Consider the following 13442-nt stretch of genomic DNA (forward strand, 5'->3'; position numbering starts at 1 on the left):
CTTTGCCCTTACTCATATTGAGTAAGTAAACATGACAGCACAATTCGCAATAAATAATAACTTTTAAATGCACAAAAATGCGAATAGCTAATGAACAAACAATATCAAACACCTTTGCAAAGATTTTATACACCTTTGCAAGATGGACGTTGTTTCTCGATGCATGATTGCATGATTAGTTTCAGAATCCAGACTGACAAACATTCAAAAATAAAACACCAAAAAGTAAGCTTTAGATGTGAGCCAGTTACAGAGATGGCGTTGAAAATAATCATGAACTTCTCCTATTCCAGTGCACAGGCCCTGACAAAAGCTTAAAGAGTGTGGTTGTACGGTCCACATAATTAACAATAAAAAATTATTCGATAATTGTACGGAATTGAAAGAACTTGTAAATGTTTATTTAGGAGGTAATAGGATTGTAAATGACACAAAAAATGGTAATGTCAAAACCTTTTTTAATGCATTTGGTCAAAAACATTTAGTAAATATGAAAAATGTTTTATTTTAAAGATATGAAATCGAATGTAATGAGTTTTAGTAAAGTTACAGAAAATAATACAATAGTATATTGAGGAATTCAGGATAATTAGTTGGAATGTTTCTCATTATTTATCTTATTTTTTTTTATATTTATATAAAAAATATATTATATTTATTAATCTTTATATTATCTTGAAATAATTTCAATAGCTAATTAGCTCACTTCATGACCTTTAAATATCTACAGATTAGTAGTTATCCACTTTAGTTTTTTCGTTCTTACAATTGTTCAGGTAATTCATGAAATTGGCTACAAAAAACAATAATTAAATGATTTTTGGTCATCAGACCTCAGATTTTTTTACTGAATAATTCAAAAACACGTATTCATTTAAATACAAAAACTAGTCCACACAATTGTTGACAAGACATCTACTTTCAATTATTCTTCGGTAAAAGCCTGCAGAGGGTCTAGGAGTCCTTATCTTGTTTGGACTCTTGAAATCCACAGCGTATAAGCCGAACTGATTACTGGAAACAGGTAAAGATATATCAGTTTGAGCAGAATATCAATGCAAATATCGAAATAAATAATCAAAATGGATCAATAAGAGAAAATTTGCTACTTCAAAATAATCCTTTCTTGATCATTTTCATATTATTTTATCTAAAAATTCTGAAAAGGATAGGAAAATTATTATTGTTAGATATAGTATCACTAGACTACACTCTTCACATCAAAGTCATTCTCATAAGTATCATACAGAACTCGTTTTAAGACATATAAAGGGGGTTATAGAGGGGGGTTTTGCATATTGAATTGGACGTTTCAAGGACTCTTCTTGGTTCTTATACGAGTCAATTGAGGTTTCATTGTCTTTGTTTCCAATAAGTGTTTCCTAGTGTTCCAGTGAATTAGTATTATAAATAGTATGTAATTAACATTCGCTACCTAACGTTGGTGAATTAGTTACCCAATAATGAGTCCAAACTCAAATATACCGCCATCAATGAGCATAAAAGGCTCATGTAGTGGGGGCTTATTAAGACGACTCCCCAACAAAGTCGTCACAAATCAATTGTTCAGTTGGCATTTGAGAGTTGTGCAGCTCTAAGATACATATGTTTAATAACGTATTATTCTGGTTGATTCGATGATTAATGTGCGAATCTAATGACAGTAAAAAGAAATAGATTAATGTCGGTTTTTTATTTATACAATTATCGAATTGTGTGATGCAGGGCATTCCAAGAAAGGTTCCTTTAGATTTGTGGAGTTGTGTGCAAATCTTTCAAAAGATAACCTTGAAATAGCTTTCATGTGGGATGATTCGACTAGAGAAGGATGTTAAGCTATATTAAGTCTAGCTATATTAGTAAAGAAAGTGAATTTATTTATTTTAGAATATATAATATTGACGTTTCCACTACTTTCAGTCTTCATCAAAATATGATTTCACACTGACAATTTGCCTATTTATATAAATCAATTGATCATCTACATCAGTGTCGCCAAATTTTTATGAAATGCATTGTGCCTGCATACTGCATACCATACACTGTATATATAAAAAGTGAAGCGTCGTCACTCACTGTTTTTTTGCAATATCCTTCTATCTGCTCTTTCTTTGACCCTAATGAGTAATGTATGTAAAGCGTGGTGCGGTTGTGGGAACGTGGCAATAAAACATCAAAGTAAACTAACTTTAATATATTTTCCGAGCTTTCGAATACTTATGGTCAAATACAATATAAGAAATATGTATAAAAATTATAACATTTCTACTTACAATAATTAATTAAGACTGTCGGTGGTTTTGAATCGTGTTATCGTGAAAATTTTAAATTCATTAATCTCAAAATTCAATATTCAAATTGACGTTGATGAATATATTGATTAATTGAAATTTTGATTCTGGTTACTATAGGAATTTTCATTAATTTTTAATTGGTTAGATTATGAATGACGTTGAATTTTTATAGGTTAGATAAGGATAAGTTGTAATGAATGATGTTCAATATTGATTGGTTAATTTATGGTTAAATTTCAATAAACTATAAGAACGATACAGAAAGAAGAAATACTGAATTTAACACATGAATGGACGAATAGTTTAATTTTCACTATCTAGTGATTAGTTTTTTTACTACTCACGTATATCCAAAATTCCACTGAAAGTTATCCATCAAACTCCAAACTGTGTAACCAAGAAAAGTGATATTGTCCTCGTATATTGAGTTCAATATATCGTTCAAGTAATTCTGAAAAATGTGAGAAAATTTTCAGTAAAATGATTTGAAGTAACATTCTAGAGTATTGATGATCCGTTTTCTACAGTAAACACTTATGTAAGTGTTGATTAAACGTATTAAATTGTCTTTCTTAAAGTAACATGAACAAATTCAATAATTAACTGTAAGTGCAATACGCCAAAGTGGAGCATAAAATAAATTACAACGTTTCAAATATAATAAATTATCATTTATATATCTTACTTTGATATAAAATATTCTTCTATCGTCAAGCTCATTTCCATGAGTAGGATAACCATTTTCAGTTACAAATATCTCTGGATTCTTGTATAAATGTTTGATCCATTTAAATATATATCTCCCAGTCCATGGTACTACCTATGAGTACAAAAATATCTCATGTGGTTTCTGAATTAATTATTCATAAACCGTAATCAACAATAGTTTGAAAGTGTGTAGGAAGACACAAGACTATTCAGTTTTATTACTAACTAACTAACTAACCAATGAAAAATCTGTTATAATTGATTAATAATCTCATAGTGATGATATTGGCTATATTTTTTTCGAATTAATTTCTCATACCGACATCTTAAAAATTGTATGATAAAGAGTTAATGAACTTGCCTCTGAAATATTAACATTTTGTGGCGAAGCATGTGGTTCATTTCCTGCATGATTCGAGTTTTAAATTAAACGACATTTTTTAATTGGTAGTAAGGACTTTTTATAATCCTCAACTGGCACAGTGGAGTCAATTATTAAATAAAAACTATAATTATAATCGAATTTGTGGTATATTGAAACACTTTTTAAAAATAAACTTCACCTATCTACAACTAAAAATGAGACCCTCCAACTCGAAAGCTGTATGAAATCTGCATATAAAATTTGAAAATGTTTCAAATAAAAATCAACTTCAAGAGTGCTATTCGACATTCTGCAGGTTTCACATTTCCATGTATATTATCGTGAATCCTCTGCCCATATACATGAATTCAGAAGCTGTTGAATTTCAGGAATATATGTGGAGAAATTGAACACAAATAGATAAAAATATACAGGAGAAAACGATAATTTCCGAACTAAACAATTACGAAGATAGAGAAGAAATAATTGCCATCAAAAATGAATTTTGTACTCTAGCAAAACACTCAGTAGTCTAATAACCTTCAGTTTTCAAGCCTTGGGAATTTTATAAAAATACCCCACTCATTTGAGGTGAAGCCTAAATTAAGAACAATGTATCATCGACAAAGGAAACTATCAGTACTTCAAAATAATGTCACCCTTATCTCAAGCAGCAGCTATGTTTACTAACAATATTAAACATTTTATCAGATGTTTGCTTCTTGCAGCAGTCCTCACAAACAATCAAATTTCGATTCTCCTATAACTATCCATATTCCACGTTTCCCCCGCGTATGTTCTTCCCATAAATTTTATCCTTCAAACTCTCAATTCTCTTAACATTAAAAGAAAACTCTCTGTCAGCTTCTTTTTGATCTAATTACAGATAATTTATAGGTTAAATGGAAGAGTGAATAGATTTACCTTTATAAAAGAAGCTGTAGTGTTCTCCCAATATGGAGGCTGAAAGATAGTCCCGCCTTGGTCTCCAGATATAGTCGGAGGATTAGTAATAGGTGGCTCATAGTCTAAACCAGCTACCTTGTATGCGGTATAAACATTAAATGCAAAAAAATCAGATGTGCCTTTTATATATGCAATTTCTTCTTGAGTTAATTCTGGAAGCCGTGATTGATTCCTTCCTTCTGCTTTACTTCGTTCTGCAACTCGAAATTTCACAATTTCTGGAAAATCTCCAACATAGAGCGGGTTAGCGAAAATGCCAAGCTAAAAACAATTGATGAAATGAAAAGCTGGAAATATCTATAATCTATTTATATTCTTGAACTATGTGGTATGTTTGCAATGAATACCTTTTGATCGGCTCATGGGTTGGTCAAAATTCTGAAAATAGAAAAGATAGAGAACTCACATATATCAGAGGAAAGGCGCGAGCAAGTGAAGCTTGTAGTGCGGTAAGGAGTACTCCAATTTTTGTCCCGAAAATTTGATCACTTCTCTCAGAAAATATAGTCAGAAAAGGTTTACCTTTACCTATAAAAGCATTAAAATATTTGGAAATAATCGATCACGAAGCATATAAACGAATGCACATCTTGTTTTCATTCCTCCAAGTTCCTCGAATCTCACAATAAGTTTTATTTATTCCTTCATTTTATATGCTAGTGGGTTTGAAATTTGTTCAAAAATCCAGCAATACATTGAAACATTAAGTAGTTGAGGAATTAATGTAAAATTTCTCGTCGCAAAGGTTGGGGTTCTTTTTCGCAGAAGGAAGTTCATCGGAGGGAATATAGTGTAAAAATGGTACATCAATAGGTTTCAGTTCTACTTCAGTCTTTGAAAATTATAACTTGGTTATCGAATGGCACTTCAGACAGAATAATTGTTGGTGCTGGTGTCGTGGTAGTGAAAATAGTGTGTTCAGTATGAATGTCACCAATATCATAAAAAGATCCAGAAATTTCCATTTCACTTTTAAGATGATATAATGGTTTTTCGTTTTTTTTTTTATTTGGAATTAAAATTCTATTAATTATAAAGTCGATCATTTGTTACTCACCATAAACTGCAATAATCTATCCGCCGCCTCTATATCGGTTTCTTTGTTAGATGCAGGTATGTAAACGTCATTATTTAAACTCATGGCTAATTTACCTAACAAATATAATGGAAAAAATCATTTACTTGATTATTGCAAGTGCTACTTGCTTTAACGATGAAAAATTACTCCGCAAAGTATGTCACAGCAAATTGATACATATTCAGAATCTAAAAGGTATTATCTCAATAATTTCATTACTCTTTGTATCAAAGCACGTTTTTTATAAAGTCGAAGCATTATTCAGAAGAGTACTCGTAGTTGATCATGATATTATATTGTATACTGCAGCTTCAAAGTTCAACTGATATCAAATTTATATGAATTTAAATACCTTTTTGAATCAGCCTAAATTCCTCATCATATAGATGCCAGGTCCTGGCATGAGCCAATAAGACATTGTATATACAGCGATAAATCCAAAGTGCTTCGCCATAAATATTGGGTGCAAAATATCCATATCCATATCCTCCAAGGCAAATATGCACAGGTTCATTGAAAGTTATCCAATATTTAACGTCACTACCAAAAAAATGGAAACATACTTTTGCATAATGTACAAACCATTCTGGAAGAGAGTCGTTGAGAAATCCTCCAAGATTTTGTAGACTCTGTGGCAAATCCCAATGATATAGTGTTACCATGGGCTCAATGCCATTTTTTTTCAGTTTCTTGATGAAGTTTTGATAATGAATGACAGCTTTCATGTTTATTTCACTCTGAAAACCTTCAAAATAATAAATATGTGATAATAATGGGATCAATATGGAACCAATATATTCTGTATATTCTGCCGTTCTCAGAAGAGCATGATGTCCATCGACATTTTTCAATAATAACATTCTTGTTCAAAACTTTTGGTTTAACATTATTTTTAAAAAAAAATTGACTGTTCCCAATTATAGGCACCGACTCCACTAGAATTCTTCAGCCAGCGTATGTCTCCAATTTTAGTCCGCTAAAAAATCTTTGGAAAAAAGGAATCCTTGAATGGCGCCAAAAAAATACATTTTGTAAATTTGATGACTCACACTTACAAAAAATAGAAATATAGAAATCGAGTCATCTATTGTAAGAAATGATGGATTAAATAACAAAATAGATGATGATACTAATAATACCGCCAGGTCCCCATAGGGGCATATGATTTCAAATTTAGAATATATTGACTCACTCACTAAAAAGATCAAAAATAGTGGTGTTTTGTTATAATAATAACACTGCTCACCTCTTGGTAAAATCCTTGTCCATGGAATTGAAAATCTATAGTGTTGTACACCTAGTTCTTTCAAGATAGCGACATCAGCTGCAACTTTGTGGTAGGAATCACAAGCTACATCACCATTTGTGTAATCTACGGTGAGGTTTGGATATTTGTGAAGCGCATAATCCCAGATACTTTCAGATTTTCCATCTTCATTCCATGCGCCTAACAATAAAATTTTATAAATAAGTGCTAAAAATTATCAATTTGAGCATTTTCTCTCTTTTAGAGTTCCATTATGAGAACGACTCATTTAAAAATCATCATACTAAAATAACTATATAAGATGCTATTGTACAAACACCTTTTTTTTGTTATTTGTAAAACTTGAGCGGTAAGGAGATACGGATCTCTACTTTTCTTTTGTAATCCTATTTTTGAAAACATTTTCTCTTTTTGGACAAACTGTATTTTATCGTTTTATTACTTTATTGTACGCAAAAAAATACATTATCTGGCAAACATATGCTTGTCTGTTTCTCGTCTTCTAACCTTTTTCTTAGTTACCAATCGCAATTGCATTTTTGGTGAACACCCCCCGCCCATGGGTGTGCTTCCAAATTCGCATACCGCGGCTAGTAAACCGAACATACCGTTCAAGTTACCTACTTTTCAAATTATTATAATTAAAACACTAATTAATAAACCATCAACTTAATATTAATTTATTTAGTTAATCTCTCCGATTTTTGAATCCCCATTTAAAATTCGAAACAAGTTAGAGTTTAAAAAACAGTGTGTAAATATGGCCCACCTTTATATATTTGTTTTTTTTAATTAATACTATGGTGCTTGGTTGGACAATTTTTATCATTATAATATGTCAGTATGTAGATAATCTACATAGTCGGATTATATGGCCCACAGTAAAAATCTTCAAACTTAAAGAATATTGATGTCGTTTTAATTTAATTAAGTTGAGTTTACAAGATATTAAACTAATTCTAATTCATAAAAAATGTAAAATATAAAAAGGAAACATTCAATAGCATTGGAACTCTTCATCGTCGTTAGGCTCAAGACCAACACATTCCTTGTGATACCAAGTAAAATAGTTTGAACACATTCGCATTTTAAGTTGGTCTTCTGTTTCACAAGCTGCAAATAACCATGACTCCTGTGTAGCCAGATTACACGTGTACTGTGGGATCGAACTTCGTTGTTTGGAAGTTGACGGAACTGAAAGTTTCGATGTTAGATATTCCTTAGGTGCATGGCCAAGTACCTTCGTGAAAAGGCTTTTTATTACTTGCTGCGTTTTATAATTTAACGCCTTTCGCCTAACCCTAGTCTCTCCAACATTCTTTCCTTCGGTAGGAGTCGGAAGTATTTCCTAAAATACGAATTCATTGTCTTAGTTGGAGAAGATTGTTGAGGAATTGGTTTGCTTCTCTCTCCGCTCCGCGTCGTTCGGGACAACTGCAGTCGCGTGCGGGAAAGTATCACTTTCCGCACTTGTTAGGAAAATAACTATTTAAGGTGATCTATTGATCAATATAAATACGCAAATTGTCAGTCTCAATATCATATTTTGATAAAGACTTAAAGAACAGTCGAAACGTCAATTTTATTTATCTTTCAAAAATTATTAAAACAACTACTTTTAAAACAGAAGAGATCTAAAATCAGGAAGATTTAGAAACATAAACATATTAAAAGGTCTAAGAAATAAATGTTGATGAGGACTAAGCCCGTGAGACAACTTTTATCTGGTTGGGAGCGAACGAGAGCTCTGACCCTTATTGGTCGATCAAAAGATCGGTTGAGCAGTGGAGGTTTACTCTTATGGGGATGTTAGTCCTACGAGATATACAAAATTTAAGATTTTATATTATTTTAAACTTAAGGACGTTGTGTTGGGATTCGGTCTAACAGGTATGTTTGAATCTAGTGAGGGTAGAAATGAATAAATCTTACTAAGATGGTGTAGGTCTGTTTTTTGTTTATACAGTTTTGTAATTAAGAGATGTAGACCATTTCTAGGAAGGTTCATTTCTTCTGATGTGGTTCAGTTGTTCGGCCAGGGCGTATCTTTGACGATGTAATCTGCAGGCGCTTTTATAGGAAGTGATTCTGTTAGATAAGGATCTAAGGGTTTGACTGATATTTTGTTTATTTTGGTCTTCACTAAGTAACAATCGATGGAATGGCGACACTCTTGTTCTCCAAAACCTAAGAAGTTTCGTGTGCAAAAATCTGCTGTAAAAGTTCTTGCTTCAGTTTTTTGGGATTGCCATGGAGTAATCGTCCCTGCACACAAATCTCATATTGCCACGCAAAAAATTCGTGATTTAGGGTTTGAATTACTAGAATACCACCCTTATTCACCAGATTTGGCTCCGTCCGACTATCATCTCTTTCCTCGACTGAAGAAAAGTTTAAAAAGTCGTAAATTTTCTTCCAACGAAGAGGTAATAAAAGCTGTTGAGGTCTGGTTTGCAGAGCAAGAAGAAACATTTTTTTTAAAGGTCTAGGGACGTTCGCTGTAATAAATGTATCCAATTAAGAGGAGATTGTGTTGAGTAATAAAATATTTTGACATTGAAATTTTGTTTGGTTCTATAGTAGGCCAAGAATTTTTCAATATATCCTATTATATTTACACTGAAAAGTTGAAGTATACTAATAAATATATGTAGAACGTACCTTCAATTTGATAAGCTGAAGTAGCAACACCAAACATGAAATCCTTTGGAAATCTCTTGTTGCTATAATGGTGACCTAGACTGTGATGTCAACTTTAAAAATTGTGCAATACAAACGTAGTTCAATTTCAAAATCGCACATAGTAGTTAATAATTATATGAAGATTATATATTTCATGAATAAAGATCAAACGAACAAAAAAAAATCGTGAACATGCTCAAAAGTCAATTAAATTCGAAATGAGAACTTGAACCAGTGAATATAGCAAAGAGGCTAATAAAAATATGCTGAATGACAAATACATTCCTCTGGGAAACGGGGTACAAAAGCAAACACTAAAGCTAATATTAAATTTGTAAATTTCTAGGAAAAATAAAAAATAAGATCACGACTGAAATTTGTCTAAATGCAGCACGTAAACAGAATCTGAAATAAAAACAGAGGAAAAAAGGATAGAACTGAGATGGTTTGGACATTTCTAACTAATGGTGAAATAAGTAATAGGAAATCTTGTATTTGAAGCAGGAATCGAGAGAAGGAATACTGAGAGAAATGAGTGATTTATTTGATTTGATTCATTTCAACTTTCATTTATTTTAACCTTCAATAAATATCGCGGAATATTTACTCTAATATATACTCTGTATACTAATAGTTATACTCACCAAGAATTCACCAACAGAATCAATATAAAGTTCATTTTGTCATGCCAGAAACAATATCTGACGTGACATTTGAAATACTTTTCAGGCATGCACTAAAATAATCATAGAACGATTGCTTTTTAAGTCCTCCACTTAACACCTTTTAATCAAATTATCGTTAATAGCCTTGCAGACCTTGTGATATACGATATAGCACAAACGGAAACTCATAATTTGATAATTTTGGATACTTTTTAACCTCTTATTACTCTATAACAAACGTTTTGTATGCAATAACTCTTTTCACAAATCATCAAATGGTAGAAAAAGTATATGTATGTCCAAATTCTGGAAAAGCCACAAAATCTTCTGTAAAAAGTTGTGACAAAGTGCAGTTTGTCAGAAAAACTTGACTTTTTAAGTTATAATGAATAATAATAAGAAAGTATAAACACCTTAAACTTGTTTTCATCTGATGAAGTTAATTGAAAAATTAAATGATTCCAACTAAAATAGAAGCTTCTATAAATATATCATCACACAATAAGTCGTGTGACTGACATACAGATGACACTGCTATTTTTAAATCCATATGACGTTTAAGTCCCAACTTTCAAGACACTATGTGTAAAATTTCATGACATTTTGATTAGTCAGAAAAAAGTAAGAGCCATTTAAGTGAAGCCACTTTTGTTATTTTCAAAACAATTTCGTGTGTTATTTATCATTGCTTCTTGATGGAAAAAAATACTGTACAAACTCAGCAATGGCTTCAAAGTGTTATCAGGAATCTGCTTAATCGAAAAGAACATTCTGTTATTGATTTGCTGAATTTAAACGTGGTCGTACAGTCACGGATGATGTTGATCGTTCTGGTAGTCCAATTGAGGTGGTTACTCCAAAAAGCATAAAAAAGTCCACAAATCGGTTATATCTAATCGTAAATTGAAATTGCGTAAAAATCTGAGGCCGTAAAGATATTAGAATGCAGGGTTTTCACAATCATGTATGAACCTTTCACCACGAGAAAACTGTCTTCAAAGTGTGTTCCTCACAATTGACCAAAAACAACGTGTTGATGCACCAGAGCAGTGTTTGGGCATATTTACATGTGATAAATTGGATTTTTTGAGTCGATATGTAACATTAGATCCATCACTTCACTTCGGGATCAAAACGATCATCATTTGAGTGGACTGCAGTTGATGAACCACATCCGAATCGTCCAAAGGCACGACAGTATAGGTGGGTAAGTTATGGCTTCAGTATTTTGGGATTCGGATGGAATATTGTTCATCGAATCTCTAAAAGGAAGAGATAGTCAATAGTGAATACTACTTAGGGTTATCAAATCGTTTGATTCCAAAAATCAAGGCCTTATATGTCGATGAAAAAACCACTGTTTTACTAAGACAATGCACCGATTCACAAGTCGATTGCAACGATGGTTATATTGAACGAGTTACATTTTAAATTGCTTCCTCATCTACCGTAGAGTCCAGATCTGGCCCCTAGTGACTACTGGCTATTCGCTGATCTCAAAAAAATTATCGCCGGTAAAAAATTCATTTCAAATGAAGAAGTGATTGCTGAAACTGGAGCCTATTTTAAAGCAAAAGCAAATCCTTTTATAAGCACGGCATCGAGAAGTCAAAGAAACCTTAGAATGATTGTATTGGTCTTGAAAAAGATTACAATGGATGAATAAAATCGATTTTTTGGAAGAAACATGTGTTTTTCCTAGTTAGTGCGTGGTGTGTTATGTGCAGTGCTTCAATGTTACGGCAATAAGATTAACGTCAGAAAAAATGAGAAAAAAGAGAGCTCACGAAGATGAGACTTATGAATATTGGAAGTTTCAATGGAAGTAAAAATTTATGGGTTGAACCCACAATTAGACTGTCGAACAGACGTGAAAGTTATAGTCTTCAGAGAGTAAAGGTGAACTGTCTTCAGTCTTTTAAAAATTATCAAAAAAACTAATTTTAAAACAGAAGAGATCTAAATTTTAAAATTAGATTTTTTTTTGCTTTTGCTATATAGTTTGATTAATAAATTATCTCGCTGTTAGATCTTTATCAATTGTAATTCCGTTTAAAAGTATATAATCTTAACGTTTCAACTACTTTCGACTCTTATCGAAATATATTTTGATAAGGTATTCTAAAAGGTCATCAATACGATTAAAAATATAAAACTGCATTATCGAACCACGAGATATCAAATAACTTACATTCAATTATAAAGATTCAAATATTCGTAATAAATTTAGAGCGGTGTACCAGTGTTGAAAGAAAACTAACAACATATTTGGCACTTTTATCCTCGAGAGGGTATGCTTGAGAGAACTTTGTTAGTCCATCTCTTGTCGTCAGGGCCGGATTGAGATTTATAAGACCCGGGGCTAAAATAATGACGGAATTCGAAAACCCGGAAAAATTCACAAAATAATATCAATACGTTAGATTTGTGGTATCAACACATCAAAAAATACAGAATGATTTCCAAATGATGGGGCCCTCTTGGACCTGGCCCCCCCAAGCCCCTAGCTTAATCCGGCCCTGCTTGTCGTAAGGACATAATTTCTTTCGGGAACTTCAAAAATATCAATATTAATAAGTTCGAAAGGTGTTTTCGGAGTTTCGGTTATAATGAGGGGACTATCCAAGTTTTTGCGGCATATTTTTGATTCTCGACAAGCGCGGCAAGACTAATATAATTTTCAACATCTCGAGTTTGCCCGGCCCAATTATATCTTTGTCGTATTCGCCTAATAGTTTCATTAATGCCGCGCTCAAGATAGTTTTTGCCGTTATTAAATTGATCTAAAATAGTTGGAATTTGATTTTGTTTCTGATAGTAGAAATGAAAACGTTTCTAATATTGGTAGATTAGGATTATTTTCAACTGTATATTTTTATGAGGGTTTAAACAAACTTCAGTCCCTATAAATTGCTGCAAATAAGTGTTCACAATCACTAGTCTGTTCATATGGTACAGGAATAATAAGTTATTTTATTTTTTGACGGCTTCACTACTTAATAAGTTTATTGTTACGTAAGAAAACTTGGGGTTTTCTTCAAATATATCTAATACTATTTTTTCATGAAATTCTTGTAAATTATTTTCTTCGAAAATAGTTAAAATGTTTTTATTTCGCTTGTCTAGTATTTTGTTATTAGAATATTATATTTTAGGATAATCGATTAATGATTTTTTTTGTACAGTGCGACAAAAGTGCGGTGATTTCCCTGTCGACTTCCGGTTTACCTTCGTCAGTTTGTTCGGATGACCCTGCAACTTCATGAGTGGGGTAGATTGAGTGAGGTAAACATTTGGAATTACCTAATTTTAGAAGCATCTGCATTTTTATTAGATTTACCAGATTTCAATTAGATTTGGTAATCATATTCTTCTAGTTTGAGGCCCCATCGTGCAAGACGGCTACCAGGATCTTTTA

At 32.1% G+C, this 13442-nt stretch overlaps 1 protein-coding gene across 1 annotated transcript; it reads right to left on the bottom strand.

Moving 5' to 3' along the window:
• Positions 1 to 809: 809 nt before the first annotated feature.
• Positions 810 to 10156, bottom strand: LOC130895285 (myrosinase 1-like). Its single transcript, XM_057802507.1, has 9 exons — positions 10004 to 10156; positions 9339 to 9418; positions 6657 to 6857; positions 5763 to 6155; positions 5390 to 5484; positions 4291 to 4593; positions 2980 to 3114; positions 2639 to 2745; positions 810 to 1014 (listed from the first exon to the last, which is right to left on the bottom strand). The coding sequence occupies exons 1-9, from the start codon at positions 10090 to 10092 to the stop codon at positions 888 to 890; spliced, it is 1530 nt and encodes a 509-aa protein (XP_057658490.1). The 5' UTR covers positions 10093 to 10156; the 3' UTR covers positions 810 to 887.
• Positions 10157 to 13442: the final 3286 nt, after the last annotated feature.

The sequence above is a fragment of the Diorhabda carinulata genome, chromosome 6, assembly GCF_026250575.1.
Source record: "Diorhabda carinulata isolate Delta chromosome 6, icDioCari1.1, whole genome shotgun sequence".
In the NCBI taxonomy this organism is placed as follows: Eukaryota; Metazoa; Arthropoda; class Insecta; order Coleoptera; family Chrysomelidae; genus Diorhabda; species Diorhabda carinulata.